The 22093-nt window shown below is 35.5% G+C and overlaps 2 protein-coding genes across 7 annotated transcripts in view; one reads left to right on the top strand and one right to left on the bottom strand.

Moving 5' to 3' along the window:
- Window positions 1-2159, top strand: part of Rhogap102a (Rho GTPase activating protein at 102A) — a 66458-nt gene extending 64299 nt beyond the window's left edge. For all 5 annotated transcript variants that reach the window (XM_072006929.1, XM_072006927.1, XM_072006928.1 and 2 more), the window contains one exon: window positions 124-2159. In XM_072006929.1, coding sequence (XP_071863030.1) covers window positions 124-463 — 340 coding nt within the window. In that variant the 3' untranslated portion in view covers window positions 464-2159. The remainder of the gene's footprint in view (window positions 1-123) is intronic.
- A 268-nt stretch (window positions 2160-2427) lies between these two features.
- LOC139989039 (uncharacterized) overlaps window positions 2428-22093 on the bottom strand; it is a 56520-nt gene continuing 36854 nt past the window's right edge. For both annotated transcript variants that reach the window (XM_072006938.1, XM_072006940.1), the window contains 4 exons: window positions 21505-21669; window positions 19898-19995; window positions 12148-12307; window positions 2428-7605 (listed from right to left, as the gene is read on the bottom strand). In XM_072006938.1, the coding sequence (XP_071863039.1) occupies window positions 7361-7605; window positions 12148-12307; window positions 19898-19995; window positions 21505-21669 (668 nt within the window). In that variant the 3' untranslated portion in view covers window positions 2428-7360. The remainder of the gene's footprint in view (window positions 7606-12147; window positions 12308-19897; window positions 19996-21504; window positions 21670-22093) is intronic.

Raw genomic sequence — 22093 nt, 5'->3', positions numbered from 1 at the left:
AATTACGATTATTTTTTTAACTTGGTTGCTCGTTTAATTTCTTTATTTTTTATATATTATTACATTACTGAATGTCAATGAGAAATTCTTCAAAAATAATTTAATTATTTGTTCGTTTTTCAGGTCGAAGACCGCAGACATCGAGAGGATGTTGCACATCTCTAGACCAGATGCAGGCATCTCGATGTCGCAGCAGGGTAAGACCGGCTCTTCAACGTCCTCAGAGAGCAAGAAATATACGAAGAGACGTTACACGGACTCGAGGCATCAAACTCGTCACATCCCCGATTCCGATACGTTGGCGGGGAAAAACACGGCTACAGTTTCATCCTTGCCATCCGTGACGATGTCCACTTCGTCTTCGGCGGCTGGCACGCAGAATCAAAGAACTAGAGCACAGCCGGTCTGGAAACGACGGGAACTGATTTCCAGCGCGCCCAAGGACAGGGAGGGATACCTCTGAATATCCCTGTGGGCGATCGAATCGAATGTCGAAGGATCTCGATGAACATTTTTCTTTTAGAGCTTGTTTCAAAACAGTTCTATTAAAAGTTAAGCGCACGATCAAAGTTTCGCATTGATTTTAAATTGAAAAAAGAGCGTTCCGTATTACGATAATTGGAGATTCAGCGAGGAAGTTTGTACGAATGCGTGACCTACTTGATTACTTGCTTCAGATCGTACCCTAAGCTTGCACTTAGGTATGGCATGTAAAAAGGTCGAATTAGAAAATTCAATCTTCAGTCAGCTATGGTGAAATACAAAAGACGACAATAAGATTGAATAGTTTGCGCACTTGTACAGATCTTCCTATGTTGAAGCGTGTTACGAAGAGGAACTTAAATAACGAAACACCTTCATACGTTGCTTGACTAATATTTTGATATAGCTTCTGATGGATTATATTCCAACGAAACATTGTGCCTTAACGTATTAAAATTCCAAAGTATTACGTATTCCCCTAAACGATAAGGTATTTAATTTAAGCTATTTAACGATTATAAAGAACTAGTCTTATTCGAGCAACGTACAAGTAAATTGCACTTCGATCGTATCCAGCTGAATTATATATTTCTACGCGAAGAAATTTGAATTGTGCGCTGGATAAGCTACGAGAAACTTTGAAAAGAAACCCGAGGAGGTCCGGACCGAGCATACGATTCGATCGTCAAAAGTGTCCGCGAAAGAAAAAAAGAAAAAAAAAAACAATATAGTCACTGCCGATCAGGCGTGGCCTGGCAAAGTGTTCCTCGACACGTTTCTCGCTTCGAAAGTGTGATCGACGTATCGTGGGGTGTCTATTGGTTCCTAGACTACCGTCCTCGCGCTCGCAAAGATCTCCGTGACGAAACGCACGACCCCTCTCTACACTCTCTGTCTCCCTTGATCTTTCTTTTATCTCGTTTTACCACTTTTCTCGTTCTCTTAACGAGATTAATCGCGTGTAACAAACAAATCAAACGGGAGGATGTTCTACCTTGCGGTTAATTTATACGGAAAAGAAAAAAACAAAATGGAACATTGATCTTGTATCTACGAACGTAACATTCTGATGTAGTAGCGACACGTTAGTAGCGATTTGTAAATTATTTTTACTATTCAAGATGGAAGGATTTCCATCGAGCTTTCGTGGATAATTCGTGAAAGCCATAATGTTATCGCGTGCACGATGGAATCCTCGACGAACCAAAATGAAAGAAAGAAGACCAGCCTCGAGTCCCTTGAACTCGCGTCGGGCCATTCTATCTCTCTGGATCGGCTGAACATCGTTGTTGGTTTTGATGTGACGAATGATACGGCGTTGCTCTGTCGAGACGTGGTTCGTCGATCGTAGACTATTATTTTTGTATAGTTATTACAAGTACCTAATCGAACCGGTAGTTTGTGATCTAGCGATGACGAGCCAGAACAGCTAAACTAACGAATTTCGTCTCTTCGTTTCTTTCTCTCTGTTTCTATTCCTTCCTTTTTCTCGCCGGGAGATTCTCTCGGTTCTTTTCGTCTTTCTTTTTTAAATCGCTCTTCGTTCACGAGAAGTTGTCTTGAAAGAATTCGTGTACTGCCGTGAGGGACGCGTGGCCCGAAAGACGCTGTTGTTCGTCGTTTAAGTTTTCATTTTCAGTCTGTAAGCTAATAAATGAAGGTTAATTTTTTTACTATCTTGAGTACCTTGTATTCCAGTTTCCTCTATTATTCCACATAATTATCGCGAAAATTTGCTGATCAAACTCGTTGCGATGAATCTTACTTGCCGTATAGCTATTATATAGTTTGCTATATAAGCTACTAATAACTTCACGCCAGATTACAGTATTAAAAACAGAAAATAACTGGGATCAGGATTCCACAAACATTACATTGAACGTTCAATATTTGTGATCGTGGATTTGTTTGAACAGATGAAACGCAAGAAAGAGGACCTTCGGGTAATCGTGAATCATAAAAATTCCTTTATTATCAATTTCCTCGCATACAGTCCTCACACGATTCAAACAGCATCATACTGGTCGTTAGAAAATTCATCGAGACGCACAAACTTCGCGATATAAGGCGAACATTCTCGCTTTAATGGGTAGCAAAATGTGCAAAAAGTGAAAACACGGATTTCTTTATAGTTCTAATTATGTTTGTTACGCGCGCGTAACTGCGTTTCGATCTCACTCTGTGTTCTATTATTACGTTTTTCAAAGGTATAGTTAGAATCACACAAGCGCTTTTTCGAAATCCAGAGAAATTGTTTTTTTTTATTAATTTTTATTCTTTAACTCTTTTTTTTCGCAATTTTATTCATTTCTTGTGCTTTTATTTTTTAACAATTTCAACGATTTATTAGACGATAGTGAATCTCACGTTTTTGAAACCTTAACACTGAACACGCGGGTGATGAAATATTTTCGAATAAAGGAGAAAATGTTTCTACGAATAATTTTTTATGACTATAAAGTCAATTATTTAAGGATATATATATACCATTGAAAGATATGTAAGATGGAGAAATTCTGGATTCAGTAAGGCAGAGCTTCTTCTTATTGTTTAATTCTTGGATGTCGAAATAATTCTTGCGTAGGTCCTATAAACACGTTCGGCTCGTGTGATTCGTTTCGACAAATCATATCAACAATAAAAATCAGCGTAGGTGCATCGTTAAGTATTTCACTCAACATAATATCGACGTAATTACTCTCTGCCAGAAATGCTAACGTCAAAAGGAATTACCTCGAAGAAAGATATTAAGAAAAATGTACAGTTTAACCGTAGAACGATTAAACTCATAATTTACCAATAGCGTAATAAAATAATCTTTCAAACAAAAAAAAAAGGGGGGGGCAGAAAAATAACTCGTAAAATTCATATAGGAATGATTGGAAAATTAATTTCAATCGAACTTCATTCGATATAAATAAATAAGCGTCAACAACTATCCACACACAGTTCTACACGTAAGAAGAAAAGGAGAAGAAAACGAATTACAAAGAAAAAGATATACAGTAAAGACTCGCCTGTCGACTTCGCATACAAATCATAAATAGCTCCAGAATCATCGGCGAAAGAAGCATGAAAACGACTTCTTTTAAACAAAAAGAGAAACAGTGTCACGATACCAACAGTAACGGTAATAAAAAATAATATTAATAATAATAATAATAATTTCTAACGAGTAAAACGTGTTCTCCTGTTCGAGACTAATGACACGAGCAGAAACAAGATCTCATACGTATCGAGTATACTGCGCAACATACAATATATTTATATATATATTTATATTTATATATAAATTTCTTCTGCATATTTATATATATATATATATTAAAACAATCGCTAAAAAATATAAATATATTTATATATTTATATTTGTATATATATATAATTCTTGCCGTTTTACGGCTAGCTGCCTACGTAGGGCTGGACGGATGCGACGCAATAAGTATTTTATTTATACTTCGTTCCTCGAACGAAGAAACGCCGAGTTGAAACTACAATGCGACGAACAAGGAGCGCACAGGGAAAAGAGAAAGGTGTTAGATTAAAAAACGAAAAAAAGGGGAAACATAAGAGGAGAAAGGAGAGGGAGGAAGAAAAAGAGAGGAAAAGGTAGAAAAACATATCACGTATCCTGCGACTTCCAAGACGGACGACAACGTGTTGTTACTGGAACGCGCCATTTGACCATTTCCTCCTCTCTTTTTTCCAAATCTAGCGAATACAGCAGGTTCTCTCTCGTTTCTCATGCTGCTTCTCTCGATTGCGAGAGATACAATTGTTCGAGTAAAAATTCAAGAATAGGAAGAGAATGTGCCCGTAAGCTATCTCGAATGCCATTTCATCGCGTTTTATATTCGATGCAAGAAGCTCCTGCACCTTATTTCTGCCGGATACGCAAAGGAAAAATTGTACGTATGGGATTTCCTTTAGACGCGCGAATAAACGTAAAAACAGACGTAATTCCAGGGTACTAGCTCGATAGAAAATATAGAAAATTACCTTGAACGTTCAAGAGACAGATTTTAGAACACGTTGAAAGCTTTCGCCACGTCGAACTTACCAACGATGAAATTAATTTCGTCAAGCGTCCCATATCCATACGGTAAATACTTGGTAGAAATCCAAATTAAATATCTCACACGTGAGCGTAATTGCAATAATCGAAGATGAAGAACGCTCAAAGAAACACAACCGGGAAAAGCCATGTAACTAGAAAAAACTGTTGAACATGGATCGATTGGTACGTTTCAGTAATAACACGTCAGTCCATTCGCGAATTTAATCCTATACTTTAATTGTACGCCATATCCTGGGCTTAGTTTCGATCTGGCTATTTCACGCTTAAAATACGATAGTTAACAATCGGCTTTAATTCTCTCCTTACCATCACTTTACAACGTAATACCCATAGCATTATTGCTGTTCCAACCGTGACATAAATCGAACGACGATAGTATCAAAAATTATTATCGTTCTTCTGTTTTTTAAATCATACTCGTCGATTCATTTCGTATCAATGACTCGTTACCAGATTTAATTAACTTCTATCTGTAAATGCATAATTAAATCTCTTCGCCAAATACCACATGTATCCTGGATATCGGTCATGGTTGAGCCACTTGATTTTCACTTCGACGTTGTGCTTGTCATTTAGCGACGCGCCAATCTCGATTAAACAATTACAAGTTGCTCGTAGAATATTAAATGCACATGTTTGATACGGTTTATCGATCGATTCGATCAAATTCTATTAACCATTCGCGGCCCAAACATGTCTACTGGACACGATGTGGGATGATATCGTGATCCCGGAATATTTATCGGACAGCTGAAAGTTTACACTAAACTCTCGTCATGTTTTTCGTAAACGGTGCTGAGTAAAAATTTTCGGATCGATGTTACACAGATATTTAGACTGGCGTCCGTGGATTTGGATATTTTTATTTGGTTAAATCAGCGAAGAAAATTAGTGATTTTAATTGAACTACTTTCAATCAAAATGTCCCATCTAGCATTTTGAAATATCCGAGATAACTGAAATTTTACCATTTTTATTGTCCTGTCTTTGCCTTTCTTTAATCAATTTCAGCTATGTACTCGTTATTTTACAACAGCCTGTATACGAAATAACTTTAATTAAAGAACACGGCAAACTTCAAATACTTCGATGTACCTTGAAAAGTGGAAAGATGTTAAAAAAGGACATTTTCACGAAGAAGTAGATAGTCGAGAATTTTTAAACGTCACTCGAATCGTATACGCTCAACTTGAAACGTTTCGAAGATTTTCAAAACGGAGAAGGAACAGAGCGATATTTTCATCCAACATCTACTTCGCACAGTACTCAGGAAAAATTTGCTCGTACAAGTAATCGATACGATTCTGAAACAAGCTGGACCACAGGACAGCTTACTGCACGAAGCAACCAGACCGCAAAGGGTTAATTTCTGCTTGTTCGCGGTTGGAACCGCTGGGAACTTAAATCGTAATCTCAGCGAACACGACTGGCTGATTTTCTCGATCCTCGGCTGATCGAGCGCACTGAATCCATCAGCATCCTCTTTCTCGAAACGTGGACATCTTTAAACGTCTTACATCTTTCAATTTAATATCAGTTTCGAAAGAAATAAAATACAAAAAAAGAAGTAAAATACTCTTCGATAAATTACGACTTTCGCGTCTTAACGAGCGCGACTCGAAGAAAGAAGAAAACGAACGAGAACTGGAACTCTTACAGAATCGTTGAAAGTTTCTTATCGAGTAAATCGACGACGAAATCCTTGCGGGGGTGGATCATAAGCTCCACCTTTGAATCAGTATTGTCACGTCTACCATAAATATCGGTCGACGTCAGACGCTTGGCGCCTTGAGCCGAAGGTTACAATGTTCTCGAAGACGTAGCAACGCCGTTAGAGATTGTAGTCGAAGCAATTTCCCTCTGCGATTCCCTCGATCACTTTCAACAGGGTTTATTTCCTACGTCCTCACGGTCGTCCTTCAATCACGCGATAACACTATCTGGGTCTTTCAGTTGCAACTTTATAGTCCAAGATTGCAAGAAAGTCTTTTCGATTCACCTCGAGAGCGTCACATCGTCGGAAGTTCTCAAGTAACGAAACCAGCGAGCAATTATCGAGGACATCCGCGTTTCAAAGGTACCTCGCGCTTCCTATTTGTCCTTCCTTATGTAAAGAGAAAAATCTATCAACCCTCTATATTATCACGCTTGAAAATTACATATGTACATATTAATTTACATTTCGTCGCTGTATAATTTCTGATAAATTCTTATTATTATCGTAGACTGCGCACGATTATTCGTCTACGCGAAATTTAAATGTACAGAATAAACGGAACATAACACCACTGTACAAGATAATTATAGTAGAGTTACTTGTTATAATAATATCTAGCGCATAGATCAAATGTAAATTCTGTTTTCTCAGTTGCCTTGAGAAAGATGTAAACTTGAAGAAACATCTATAGTTGAATAATTACTCTGTTTCCATTGAAAGATGGTTTGAACAATTGATCCAATTATTTGCTTTTCCATAAACAAATCAACATTTTCGCTATAGAGGGTTACAATATTATTTTCACGCGTAGGAAAGTTCTGAAAGACCCGATAAAGTAACGAAGACTTCATCGATAAGTATCGCGACGTTTTTTACGAGTGCCTAAATAAAGTTAATACTAGAAAGAATTAGCGGACTGTTCCTCCGCTTTCGTGATAAAGAACTTCGTCGAGTTTTGTTGCTTTGCTTCGCTCGTCACTGAACTTTTGTTTCGTATCGGAATGCTTCTTCGACGAAATCGGCTGCGAGTAGACTCGCACGAGGACAAATATCATCGACGCTTTCGTCTTCGCGCAAGTTGTTTAAACCTCGGTAGAGTGCGTCTGAATTCGCACTTTTTTCTGCGAGCCGTTCCTCGATAGAGTCGGACTGTGCGCCGAGAAACCAGGATTGTGGATACCGAGCGGCTTTGGCTTCTTCAACGAGCTTCGAAGCGGCGAAGCCGTACTTGTCACACTTCCGGAAGTTGCTACCGACGCCATCGAACCATTTCCGGCTCCGCCTACGTAGGGCTTGCCACTAGCGTCGGTCATCGAGATGCTGCCGCCTGAAATTCCAAATGACAAATATATATTTTTATTTATTTAAAATATAAAAGTTTCCTATTTTATATATGATATACCTACACTATAACTATATTATTAGATTAGTATACTTATGTGAAATCGCGTAGAAAATATGTTAATAATTTATGTTTCTGTATTTGTGGAGAATTTAAACGTGAGAAAGCATGGAATAATTTACAAAATATTTTCAATAAAGTACGTACTTATTATACTATTAGACGAGTGAAATAAATTTTTATTTAGGTTCCATTTATTTAGTCGTAATCGTAAAAATACGAGTTTGCGTAAACATTGTGGTTAATGGCGTTAATGAGATAGCCTACTATGTGTATACTAATTTAGCATATTTTTTTTAGTAATGGCATATTTCATTTGCAACGACTGAGTGTGTATTACGATATATATTACATTACACGATAGAATGTATTAAAATGTTGTTTATAATTGTAATTTGGGGCTATTAAGACTAATTTTAATTCGATTAATTTTATTTCTATTCTGAATGTGAAACCTGGCTGGAATTAGGAAGGTAGCGACAATAATCTCGACATTAAATGTATAATTTTATACATTAAACTCGTTTAATTGAAAACAAACTGGACTATAAATTTCGACTAATTAACCAAAGAAACTAACCGTCGTAAAAGTTAAAGACAGCAAACAAGGTCTATAAAACAGATAATTGTGTGTGTGTGACAGTGGATTTGTCCCACAACCTTTCACTCTACGATAATAGGAAAAAAAGTTCGCAAATTGATTGTCCGCCGAGGTGGTCAACAGGTTTCTCAACTATTCGAGTACATTGAATTAAATTCCACGATTTAACTTTAATTGAGGCACGTGGAACTTCAATAAATAAAAAATAATTATTATCGATAAATGCTATTAGGTTGTCCGAAATGTTTCTTTTGTTTTACGAGGAAATAATAAACGTACAACCTTTTCTCGTTTTATATTATTTTGTCCAATTACGTACGATCCAGTTTGTTCTGTTGAGATAAACATCACGACATTTCACAGACTTGGTTCCACGTTTGTATGAAGGTGCACTGTTGTAAAAAACACGTTTACGAAAGAAAGACACTTTTCGGACAACCTACACATAATCATTTTATACAATAAATAATGAATATATTTTCATGTACAACTACTTATAAACAAATTTAATCGTTAAAAAGGTATCGTAAGATTGCACAATCGTGAAATAGATAGTCTCTCCATGGTATTCGGTAATAATTAGAAAATTTATAGTCGCGAAGACTCTTGCAATTACAGGGCTTCTTTGAATCTCTTTGTGAAGAAATCATAGTTAATAAGAACGTAAGAACGTTTAATATCATTTATAAGAGTAATTACTCATTACACCATAATTTTCAGCTACAGAACAAAATAATTGCATAAAGCAGCCGGAACAACGTATAACAACCGCTAGTTCTGGAATTTCTCATTAAGGTAGACTCTTGGTTATCATCTTTTAAATACTAGACGAATAGACCTATAAATAATACTCTTCACAAAACGCTTCTTACATAGTCTGCTATGCTACGAGTAACCAACTATAATTGATGAGCTTCGTAATTTTCGATCGATCGAAGATTCACAAGAACAAAAAGAAAAGATAATTTTTCGCGAAAAAGCACAAATCGAAATCTATGAAAAATCTTGCATCGCGCACGTTGCAATTCGATGAACACGCGTGTCACGTTTCACGCATGCATCCACGTACGCGGCAGTAATATTTAAGCGCACCTGCACTCTTGCTACGTGGAAATTCATCCAGACGTTTTAATTCACCACGAGGCACGATCGAGCGCGATGAACACTCGGCTGAATTTCCACTCTATGTGTCATCCAAACGCGAAGTTATTCGGGAAAAAATTTTTACATCGCCCCTTTCCACTCGACTCCGTGTCCATCCTTTCTTCTATGGCCTTCGATATCTTTTCTTTTTTTAATCTTCCTAAACGCTTTAACATCGCACACACACACGAAGAAGTAACTGTAATTTCTCATCTATGTATTTTAACCTTATCGTATTATTTCCGATTCCATCACATTTTTCAATCGATAAAAAGTTCCCAGGTCGAAAGAGAATATGGAAATTTCATGCCGGAGAATTTTGTAAAACGTGATCAATCACTTTTGTTGGTCGAAACGAGAGGCAGATTGAGATGTGTACAAAATTCGTAAACTGCAGTAGCATTCGTTTAATTTGTAAAATGTCCTGTAAAAAGAAGATTCTTTTTGCATACAGCATCCGTTTAATTTATTCCCTCCTCCCCCTAAATTTTAATCACTATCTTTCTACTTGAGATACGAGCAAATATTTCCTCGTTTTATTCGATTACCCCTCGTGTCTGTTTATCTGTTTAGTTTTTCTTCTATTACTTGCGCTTCCTTCCTACTGTGACGCCATGTTTCGTGTTACAGTTTAGTTCTTTCTCTCTGCAACTTTGCTCCTTGTCCCCTTTCTTTGCAAGTTTCGCAAGTTTGCAAGTTCTCCCCCGTTATTTTTTATTTTTCTGATCCCTCGAGTACGATCTATCTATTTGCTCCCTTCACCTTGACTTCCCGTCACGTTTCATCGCGTTTCACATCCGAACACATTTCTCGGGCATATTGAGTTTCCATCAGCTGTTAGGCGAAGGTCCTTCGACTTCCAGCCACGCAGCAACTTTCTCCCACAAGCGAGGAACCTGAAGAACTTCACTCGATTCAAGTAAATCAAGCATCGCACGAAGATGTTTAAAGTTTATCTTGCTGGAGAAACCCTCTATAGAAACGTTTAAAAAGGGGAACTGAAACATCGGTTCATTTGCTTGCAAGTTCTGCAAGCTTGGATCATTTTGTAAAACCCTTTCTACGATGAAAATATTCCCGAAGATTTGTTAAAAATACCTCGAGTACCTTTTAAGAGAAAAATCCTGTTCTCATATTATCTTCAATGAAATAGGAAATGTAATAGGTGGTCCAAAAATGGCAATTTACGAGTGATATGTTAATTCCTAAATTTGATTGAAATATTCATGAAAATCAGATACACAATATAATGTTTCGCTTGATTGACGCGTAACCTTGAACGTAACAAGTTTTGAAAGTTTAGATCATTTTATAAAAATCTTTCTACAAAGGAAAAATATCTCCGAAGATTTGTTAAAAATACCTCGAGTATCTTTTAAGAGAAAAATCCTGATCTCATATTATCTTCAATGAAATAGGAAATATAATAGATGATCCAAAAATGGCAATTTACGAATGATATGTTAATTCCTAAATTTGATTGAAATATTCATGAAAATCAGGTACACAATATAATGTTTCGTTTGGTTGACGTGTAACCTTGAACGTAACTCGTTCGAAATTGTGCACCGAAGCGAAGCTATTAGGAACTAAATGGTATGTTGCCTCCTTAACCACATTAATAATATTCTGACGAGGGAAAAGCTTTACCTTCAAGTTGAGAGCTAAGAGCTTTCTCCTTGTTCCGTAGAAAATTGAGTAACATCGCACGTGGGGAAAAACTTATGACAAGTGTTTATCAAATGCGATATAAAGGTATTAAATGGGCGAATGTCGCTTGTTGCGCTATCTCAAACAGATTTCTTTTTAATACGCGATAGGAATTCTAATTTCGCGATGTGAAATTTAAATGAAATGTGGAACAGAAATTAAAAAGACGAACGAAGAGCCGCAAAACTACAGGCAACAAATGTATTTAGTATCATAGCATCATATCCCTGGGGCATCATATAAATAAATTACTGACGCTCTTCACGATATGATGTAGAGGTTGAATACAAATAGCCATAAATCGAAACGAATAGCAATTATAGTTAGTAAAATGTTTCAAACGAATCTCTACAGTAATCTATCATCCGATATCGTGAAATTTAATATTTTAACATTATTTAATTCCAGAATTTAATATCGAAGCTTCTAAATTCGTTGGTGGAAAGTTTCGATACGAGCCTTACGAAAATGTCCAATTCTACAATGCAATATCCACGAGCTTCCAAGAATTTTGAAATCGTGTCAATTTGCTTACCGCATCTACCGATTCCCTTCCACACGAATAAGCAAATTACTGAACTTCTTCACGTATCATTCACACAAAAACGAATACTAAAATTCGATCGACTTCGTTTTGCCATGCCATACACGCACTCCATACATTTTGTAATACTTTGTCCTTTGTTATGAAGTATTATTGCTCCCCACGAAATTTTCCACGCGACGATACGATTATGACAGAGGTTTTAGAAACGTGACCTTGGAATGCGAACAAACACAGAAGGAAGAATATTCGGTATTTTGCATAATTTACAATTTATGAAATTTTGATTTCTTTATTAAACGAGTTTCAATATATTTTTTTATAAATAGGCTCATGGTTAACGTGAATAGTTTTTTCGCTATTGTACGGTTGATTATTATAATTTTAGATTTAGACGAGATCAGAAAAAAAATTAATTAAGCAGAGTAGTTTAGTAATTAAAAGGGGATCACGTGTCTAGCAAACTTACCATTCGTGGGTTGATGTTCCCGGTAGCCAGGATTATTTATGGTAGCTGCACGAGGATCACCGACAACCCTAATCTTCGTCGGATCACCGCCTCGTCGAGCATAAATACCTTCATATACTGCGGTGACCAGCACACCAAAGTTCAAAGCGATAGCAGCCAACTGTAACAATAAATTTCATATCCTTTGGTTGATGAAAGTTTCAAACTAACTATGTATATCTGAACGATTGATTAGATAAATTATTTCTTAATTTTAAACATAATTTTATCGTAAATTATTATTTAATATGTATACCTTGCATTATTCGAATGATAACATTCGAATTCACGATTACAAAGACCAAATTTACCACGATTTTTACAAAATATTCTAAAATAAAGTTTCATTTTCTCTTAGGAAAATAGATCGTGGTGATTAATAGATCGAGAGAATTTATAAAGCGAGCATAAGTTTCCTGTCGTAGCCGATTTACCGTAAAATTATTCCCCAAAAAAATTAAACTTCGGTTCATCGGATAAACACACGGTTGCTTGTGCCGATAATTCTTGATAAATCTTTCGATGAAATCAGAAGACCATCGGAACATAAAAAGCACGATAAATACGACGTCCAACAATTAACGCAAATACTCGCAATTATCGTACCGAAAGTTTGCAGTCTGATGGAGCATCGATTATGCACGTTCATTATCAATGAAGCGAGTTCGTTATCATGGACAATTCTAAGCCGCATAATTATCGACCTTTTGTCAAAAGAATACCAATAAATTAACGATTACCACGAACGGACAAGGCTGAATTGTATATAATACTTTAAAAAACATGGTCTATTTTTAAATAAATTATTCATAAAAATAAATTATCTCTTTTAGTTTTAAAAACGGACTTTTGTAAACAAAAATTATCAGAACGCTGATATCATTAGGATATATATTATCTAGGAAAAAAACTAAAAAATATTTCATTAATCGGAAAAAAGAAACTTCTTTCAATCCATAGCACCACGACGTACAATTAGTTTTTCGACATTGTCGCGCCAAAATTTACCATCACTAAAACATTACTAAAATGTTCTAATTAATTAATTACATCAGTATCTTCCAGTTATTGCAACAGTGGTACATTAATTCGTCCACCTGGACATCATACGTTCCCATTGTTCTAAAATTCGTCCGTATTGCTCTATACGGAATGCTTGTTTTCAACACATTAAACAGTTCGTTTTCATGTAGTCAACTGATGTTGTCTCTTGTTGTGAAATACGCTCGATCATTGAACGTAGGAAAAAGAACGGAGGAGGGTGGGAACGCGGAAAAAACATAGAAAAGGTGGAAGAAAACAGGGGATTTAATTAAGATGTACAAAAGACACAGGGAAGCCATTGTTTCACCGCAATAATTAATTCACCGTTGCTTCTTTAGCTTCCGTTGTGCCTTTCCACCATATCGACCTGCGCCCGAAGAAAAGGAAAGAGGAAACGGGAAAACCAAATATACGGTCTGAATACGGTGACAATTTGATTAACAAACGCTGCTCCCTCTGGGATTTATTTATCAACCCACGCGTAACACGTAAGGACCGAATGAAAAAATGTCGAAGCACGGTTAAATCTTGTACGCAGGAAGAGACTACAGAGATCAAGCTGGTGAAATAAAGCCATGGTATTAGGGGATGCTCGCAAGGGGATTTTAGACTTCGTACGTGCTCCCTCGAGATCGTAGGAAACCTGTATTTTATTTTAATAAAATATTTTATATTTGAATATGACTCACGAACTTAATATGAATTTATTTTTCAATACAATTGCTGGCGTATACTTTATATTCTACTTTATATTCTATTTTACATTCTGTTCTATTTATCGAACGACGCGACATAATTATTCTTTAAGCGTTTAGGGGAATTGTTCGATTCGTAAAAGAAATAAAAATAGTATAGATCAGAAGTAACATACTTTTTGGAAATTGCAAAAAAGATTTCCTAACGATTATTTCTTCCCTTGCGAGGGAAAGATTTTCTCCGCTCAATAAGATAAGGGTAGACCCTCTCCCTCTTTACATTCGAGCTATATTCACCAACAAATTACCTTTATGATACAAACTCTGATTTTCTTTTGTTCAGTTCACATGGAAGGGTAGAAAGGGCGTTATTATTGGCGTCAAGAATAAAGTTTCATATTTCTTCTTCGAGTGTTAAAAGACATTTATATGCTAATTTTACCACATTTTCAAATTTATTCTTTTCTTATTAAGAAACGTACAATTTTCATTAATACAATACGCATTAAATAATTCCGCCGAGCCTTTCAATATCTATCTGGAAAGTACGTAACGTTTTCAACAGTGAATGTATTTTATTATATTTCGAATATTCCATACTTGATGAAAGGAAAAGATTGAATGTATCGATTCGAGACAAAAATGTATACGGTATTATTTTTGTAATATAAAGGAACATCGGTTTTCTATAGGAACATTAGATCATATCTTTCAATGAAACAGAGGTGAAAGATGTGAGATCTTAACTCGAACCTTCAACTCCATCCGATCGACTCCACTACTATTATTTTTATTCTATTATCTTCCTTTTTATTTTTTCTTTTATTCTCCTCCTCGTAAAACGTTTTTATGGCGAGATTTCTAATATTTTCAAGGTCTGAAAGAAATGCTTCGAGAAATTCGCAATTGAAATAAGCAAATTCTTTAAAAGAACAATTAGGAAATTACTAGGTATTATTCAATAAAATATTGATTTTATACAAATAAATTATTTTTCAATTTTTCCTAAATTCCTGAATGTGAACATTTTCAAAAATTCTTTAATTTAACGAACAACACAAATCTACAGTAATTACCGATTATGATAATTGTCCCAATATAATTTGGTATCTTTCGTTTTCTCCAACAAAAAGCTTAATCTCATTTTCCATCAATGTCACGGACAAAAAATAAATGTCTCTTATATCTCACAAAAAAACTATAAAAAAAAAAGGTCAAACTATGGAATCTCGACGATCGTAGAATACCAAACGCACTTCCGGCGAATGTGAAATCCCCATGGCTTAACTTTACATCGTTATAAATCGCAGCTTGATTTTACCTTGCCCTGTTTCTGTTTGTTCATTTTATCCAACTCGATCTCGTCCTTGGCCTCTCTCAGAAGGCTGCGTCTCTTCTTTTCCATCATCTTGCATCCAGTACTATAGTACTACACCCGTGTGGCGATCGTCACGTAACACTGATAAAGCGTATTTCATAAAAAAACTTCATACGTATCACACAGCACAGTTTTATATTCACGAATATGACGGTTCCATGTGCTTCAACATTCGTAACTTTTCATTCTCAACTTTCGCTCCATTCTTCTTTCCACTTTCTTTTAGTCGAAGAATTAAGAACTTCTTTTATAATAGAAATTTCTTCTATAGATTTAACTGTGCAAATTTCTTTAGAAGAAGTTTTCAAAGGTCTGATGAAGCGATTTCGAAGCAATAGATTATCATAATTAGAAATTTTATATAGTCTTTGAATTAATCGGTGAACGTAGATCAAAGAAGATGTTCGCCTTAAGGTTAACGTCCACCGATCACGCGAGCCGTATCACTGATCAATCGTGCAACAGTATCGATAGATAACGCGTCTCGATCTCGTGTTTCATCGTAGCTAGCTACCGAATGGCAACCTGTTTAACAACTTTCGCTATGAAACACAACAATCCTTACGAAACGCTTTACGTTTTTGCGATGAGGCTGCTCCGAATCGCAATCTCGTTTCTTGAAAATTATTTTACATACGCTTGATACACACATTCGTTAATAGCCTGTTAATAATGAAAAATAAAAAAAGAAGCTCTAAAATCACCATATATCTACTGCTTATCTATCGAATCTCAATTAACAAATTAACACACCAAACACTCGCTGGAAGTTTGTCGACATTCAGAAAACTGATCGACAAAATCTCTGTTCTACACGTCGAACAACAGCTGGGTCAATAAAAGAAACAATCCGCTAATCAAACTTAATCGAATTACACCAAAATTATGGAATATAAAATCTCTGTCGTTAAAATAAAATAATTGCAAGGAAGAAACGGGAACAGAAATCACTGCTAAAGTTCGTAGGCCGCGTACACGATCGTGGAAAAGTTGTATGGTAAAACGAAGGAACGGGGACGCGCGTTGCTGGCAAACGATCCGCGCCAAAACGTTCACTGAGGGTCCGCCAATGTCGTCTCATTGTTTTTAAAGTGTCCAACAGTCGTGGGTGCTCTGACACATACTAACTAAGCCCCTGCGGGGGGCTTAACGAAACACCTGCGAGCTGTTTCTGATCAGGTGGCCTTTAAGTATTTAATTCCTCGATCGTGCGCGACTCGCGTATACGTTTCACACTTCGTTTGGAATCTGCGTACCGTACACATATTACGTATGTACATACATTTATTTCAATATGATACGTATATTTGAAACATGCCGTACGATTATCGGTAGAACGATCGATTTCTGTGGCATCGATTCGATCCACCAGATAAAAAATCCGTCGCGTGTTAATTGCATTTAACGTGGAAATTATTCAATGCATACAGGTAGATAGTAAATGTACTGCGATAAGTATAATTTCAGTTGAGCCAAGAAGAATGATAATGGTTAATGAGTGTCTAATTACGATACGTTGTCGGAAACAATGATTACGTCAGTGTGATATTACGTAATCTTGTTAAGAGACACTGTTTCCGATTCTTGCGTGTAGATTTTTAGAGACTTTTGAGCGACGAACGATGCTTCCTTCTGTTGTATGGCATAAGTTTCTTTTTATTTCTCCTCCAATTCTTTCGAGTGGAATTATTTTCTGCTATCCTGTGCACTAGATAAACTTTCATAATACGATTGATCGGCAATTTTAATATTTGCAACGACGTCGTTTGTATTTAAAAGATTTGTTTCGAAAACGAGATTACTGATAAATAGCTGTAAAATTATTTACAGAAGTGCATGTTCCTCTTTCTTATCTTTTATCTGTTATCGGAAAAATAAAGCCAAATAAAAATGTTCATATTGTCAATCTCTGTTGTAATATCAGAGGAATTCCAAATTGTTCAAATATTCCAATATTTGATTTCCAATTTATCTAGCATTTCTTTTTCTACAAAAAGTTATATTTTTTAAATAACATTTTTAATACAGTTTTTTTTTTAATATAATGTAGCTATTACATTTAAATACGAAAGTAAGGAATCACCATAAGTTTCTCTAGAACTTTCTTTCATAAAATTATATATGCCGACCGTTCCAAATGTCACTTCGAGACTTAAGTGTACCGTGGAAAACGGTGAAAAGAAGTCGGAATTTCCTACCTAAATACATTTGTCATTCCATTGATTACTGTTCTAATAACTTGGCTGCAGTCAAAGAGAAACTCGACGCATCGGTACGATGTTACGATATACCGATGGATAGTCGAGGCGTATCGTCATCACCATCCTTATCTCTTGCGGTGTTCCAATAACCGCAATATTTCTACAAGTTGACATCATTATGCTACATGCAAATTCGTACCAGTTTCGTTTTAACGTCGATAGACCACGGAGTTTTCTATCTACGAATAAAAAGGCTATCGGTGTGTACCATCGTTAATGAGTCTACGAATCAATTAATGACATAATTTTGACCAAACGATGACAAAGAAACGGATTATATTCTGGAAAATTCGAAATTTCAAGTAACTAATGTTTCTATTATTTTTCGTCAAAGACAAAAGATCGTAGTGCAAAAATAACTCTTTAATTATCAATTCGCTGATATTACGAATTGGTAAATCTCTGTACAAGAGGTTCCATATGTAATATTCAAGATAATCCGTAACTGCTGGTACAATTGGGTACACTTGGCTGATTCTACGTAGAAAAATACGATGAAAATGTGAAATCAAATTTTTTCATATGACATTTCGTTTCCGAGAAAATCGTGCTTGAAAATCAAATATGCTTCAGCTTTTTGCTAATTCCAAACTGAACAAGAGTAAATAATCGACATACATGCGAAGATAAGTAAAACATGTAGTAGATAAATAAAAAAATACAACTTTTGATAAAAGGCTTTCTTTTCGATAAAAATAAATTTAAAACCTTTGGTATCGTGCACGTGTACCAGACAAGTTAACGTTCCTAAAGTTCTTCAAACTTTATTTTCTTGAAAATAATTGGAAGAATGTTATTTTACCTAGTCTGCACTTAGCCAACTTTAAGTAGACTTGATAAATTTTCACACACGATTTTCTAGCAAACGAAGCGTCATATGAAAAAATGTTACCTCGTGTTCTCGCCTTATTTTTGTCATGTAAAATCACTCTGTATCCAATTATACTAGCAGTTACAGACCACCTTGTGTAAATACAATTACTGTAACAAATCCAAAAAGCCCCTCTTAATATTAAACGCCAAGCTATCACTCGTGTTTCATCGCAATATTCCAATAACTAGTTCCCCTGCCATATATGAAATACTAAAATATCCTGCGGCACACGTCTACTTCGATATAACATAGCGAACACTTACAAGAACTAAGATCAGCTTTATCACGCGTAACTATAAGTGCAAGGTAGCATTTGTTCGGAAAAGCCACGGGACCAAGGCTAATCTGTCCACAGAGTCGTAACATCTGTCCTCGAGTGACTTCGTCAGGAAATTGTCACGATAAATCATATTCCACTATCGAGACAACGAGAGCCTAGTTCCTCGACAGGTGAACGTGCAACGGTTTCACTTCCTTTCAGATAGGAGCAACAGGTTTCGACGAAGAGGCAACGCGCTCCATCGAAAAATCGTGGAGAAACAGCAGCGGTCGGTAGTTTCCCTCGTTAAGTGTACTATGCTAATGAGAAGGATCCTGAAGGAAACTAGCTCGATGGACGAGTTAATCGGTCTCGAGGAAAATTACGCTGGTGAAAGTTTCAGGCTAATTTATCAGCACGAACGAAACGGAGATTCGAAGAGGTTGCGGAGAGGAAATTTTGGAAAAAAAGCTAAAGGAACTTAGTCAACGGAAAACGAAGGAATCGGAGAATTAAAGCAGCTGTGATAGTGAATTGAAGTAGTTGAATGACCAAACTTGTTATTACACTGGTTGGTTTTAGATTTGTTGTATTTCCCATTATTAAAATGTGTGCAAATGAGTGGAAAATTTAATTTTGATATATTTGAAAAAATACAAAATAGACAATCGTAACCCAAATATTCATAAAAATATAAACTTCCATAAATATTTATATAATAGTTATACGTATATATGTATTTATTTCTATCATATCTCTTCAATTCTAATCATCTCTGTGTACCACTAAGAGTCGATAGTTCAAATAGAATTGACTGCATAAAGTAATTTAGTGTAATGGAAATGAGATAAGAATAGAGGATAACAAATGAGATTATTTCCATAGAAAAATATAAGCTGGAATTAAAATCTATATATTTGCATATATGTATAAACGTAGTAAAAACAGAGTTGGAGCCATTAGAGCAAAACTCTTATTATAGAGATATATAGAGAATACTGGCTCAAAGCTCGAATAACAAGAATACACGCGAGAGCTTTATCTTGTAAATTAAACACTTCTCTGAGAAATACCTCCTGTTAAAATATTCAACCATTTTTCTTCAGGAAATTTAAAAATATATTTTTTCAACGAAACCTGGTATGTGGACTGGTTGTAGGCGCATGAATAAAGACTTAGAAACAGGATTTTCAGGCTTACCTGCATATAAAACGCTTCTCCCCTCGTGATAACGAAGCTGCTAGCTCTGTCATCGGTTTGTAGGGCAAACAGACTCGCTGCTACTATTGCCAAGGAAGCTGGAACAAAAATATTCATACTCTACAGTTTTCATACATAGAAAATATATTATACATAATACGTATGTAGATTTTTTTAATTCAGTAAGCAAATAATTATTTTGTTGTTTAACGATTAAAATATTTTTAAAAAATTGCAATATTTCTTTCATTCTTTTTTTTTTTTTTTTTTTTTTTTTTTGAAGAGGCAACATTGACCGAAGAGGAAAAATTCATTCATTAAACGCGGTTGACTGCACGATCTATGAGTTTAACGCGTATCACTTTACAGCAACAAGATCCACCGCAGATATTCGATTCTTCGTCTAAGGGTAAGTAGGCCAGTAAGTAGACAAGTGACTGGTAATCCTACCGTGGTCAGCCTATTGCAAAACTCTCCAACACTGTCTGATGCAAAAGGACTTCTCCGGCTGAATTACGTTTTACAATTTCCACGTGTTCCGTAATTTTGCAAATTATAACAATTTAAAGAATCGTATAGACACCGAATTCCCCTACGCGTAATACGACCTCGTTAAAATGTATAAAAAATATAAATAAAAGTTGCAATCTCGGAAAATAAAGACGCCAAACGTAATCAATATATCGTTAATTGCAATTGTGGGGGTAGAAATAAAAAAAAGTCATATTAAACAAAGAGACCGGCGAGTAGAAAATGAAACTGAGGCATATTTCCATAATTAAATAAATCTTAAAATTCATTTCCATTTATATTTTCCACGAGACCATTCAGACTATCATAAAGTTCCATCTGTATCAGACACGTGTGTTAATCAATTTGCAATTAAAGTGAAATATTTACCCAATGCCATATATTCGACTATTTCGTTCCAATTTATAATATTCTCAAATAACAAATTTCATTTGCTGCTTCTCTTTTCCCATTTAGTTGTATCGTATATTTCACGCTTAATTAATATTCACGCCTACTTCACTCAAACAATCCCGTTTCGAAGACCAGTTTCGCAATTATCAATTATTCAATGGAACTCAACTATAAACGAGTTATCTACAGATAACTCGCATAAGATGGTTTCCTGTTTGCAACCTGATTATCCGATATTTATCAATAGCGAATGTTAAACAGATGTAAATGATCAAGAAGAATTTCAAGCGGGTCGTAATTAACCTTATCAGAATCGAAGTTTTCCTTATAGAAAATTTTTTATTAGCTATTAATAGTAAAAACGTATGTTTTTACTTAGTCTTCTAAATAATGCCTAATTTATTAAAAGTATAATATGCGCATACGAAACATCCTTAGACTGCGAATATCTATGCAAATGCATGTTTTTCTAAATATAATTTTAAAAATAGAACCTAGGTACATTTTGTTTCTAAAATATTATAACGAGCACTTTGAATACGTTATATATATATTATATGTTTATATAACTATATAAAAAAAATTGTATATAAAAATCTGCGGTCTAACCATTGCACTGAATGGTAAATAATAGTTGATATTATCGCATTAATTCGAACGATTATATTCTTAGAAATACTCACTGGCCAATGTAGCAAGAGCCACTTTCCCTATCAGAGCAGTGCTGTACGAAATAATAACTCGTTTGGCCGAGGAAGCCATCGCCAGTTGTAGCACAGCAAGACCGACCAGGATCGCCAAAAGGGCAGAGGCGGCCGCAGCGGCTAATCCTGCCACCCACACAGCCACTGAAAAAGAGAAAACCTTTGTGTCACTTTCGATTCATCTTCCACGATCCATTTGCTTCGATAAAAGGATTATTTCCATGATAAAGATTACTTCCAAGTTTCTACAGTCTTGGAGACTTTGCCTTGGCTTATTTAGGTATTTTATGGGTAATATCAATGAACGTATAATATTAAGACATTCGTTTGCGAATGTGAATCTTCTGTGACTTTTTGCAAAAGGATTTTTATGTTTTGTTAGCAGAAATGCTGGAATAAGCAGTGAAAGCGTTTGACTTATTTCATGGTGTTGGAAACATGGTCATTGGTTGGATACATTTCTTTTATTACAGATAAGATTCATTTAACTATTAATTGTATTATACGTAATGAAAATGTTATATGTTAAATGTCTTTTTTTCTTTTTTTTTTTTTTTAGAGAAATGAT

The sequence above is a fragment of the Bombus fervidus genome, chromosome 7, assembly GCF_041682495.2.
Source record: "Bombus fervidus isolate BK054 chromosome 7, iyBomFerv1, whole genome shotgun sequence".
NCBI lineage: Eukaryota > Metazoa > Arthropoda > Insecta > Hymenoptera > Apidae > Bombus > Bombus fervidus.
The sequence above is the reverse complement of the archived record's forward strand: the minus strand, read 5'-3'. Positions and strand labels throughout refer to the sequence as shown.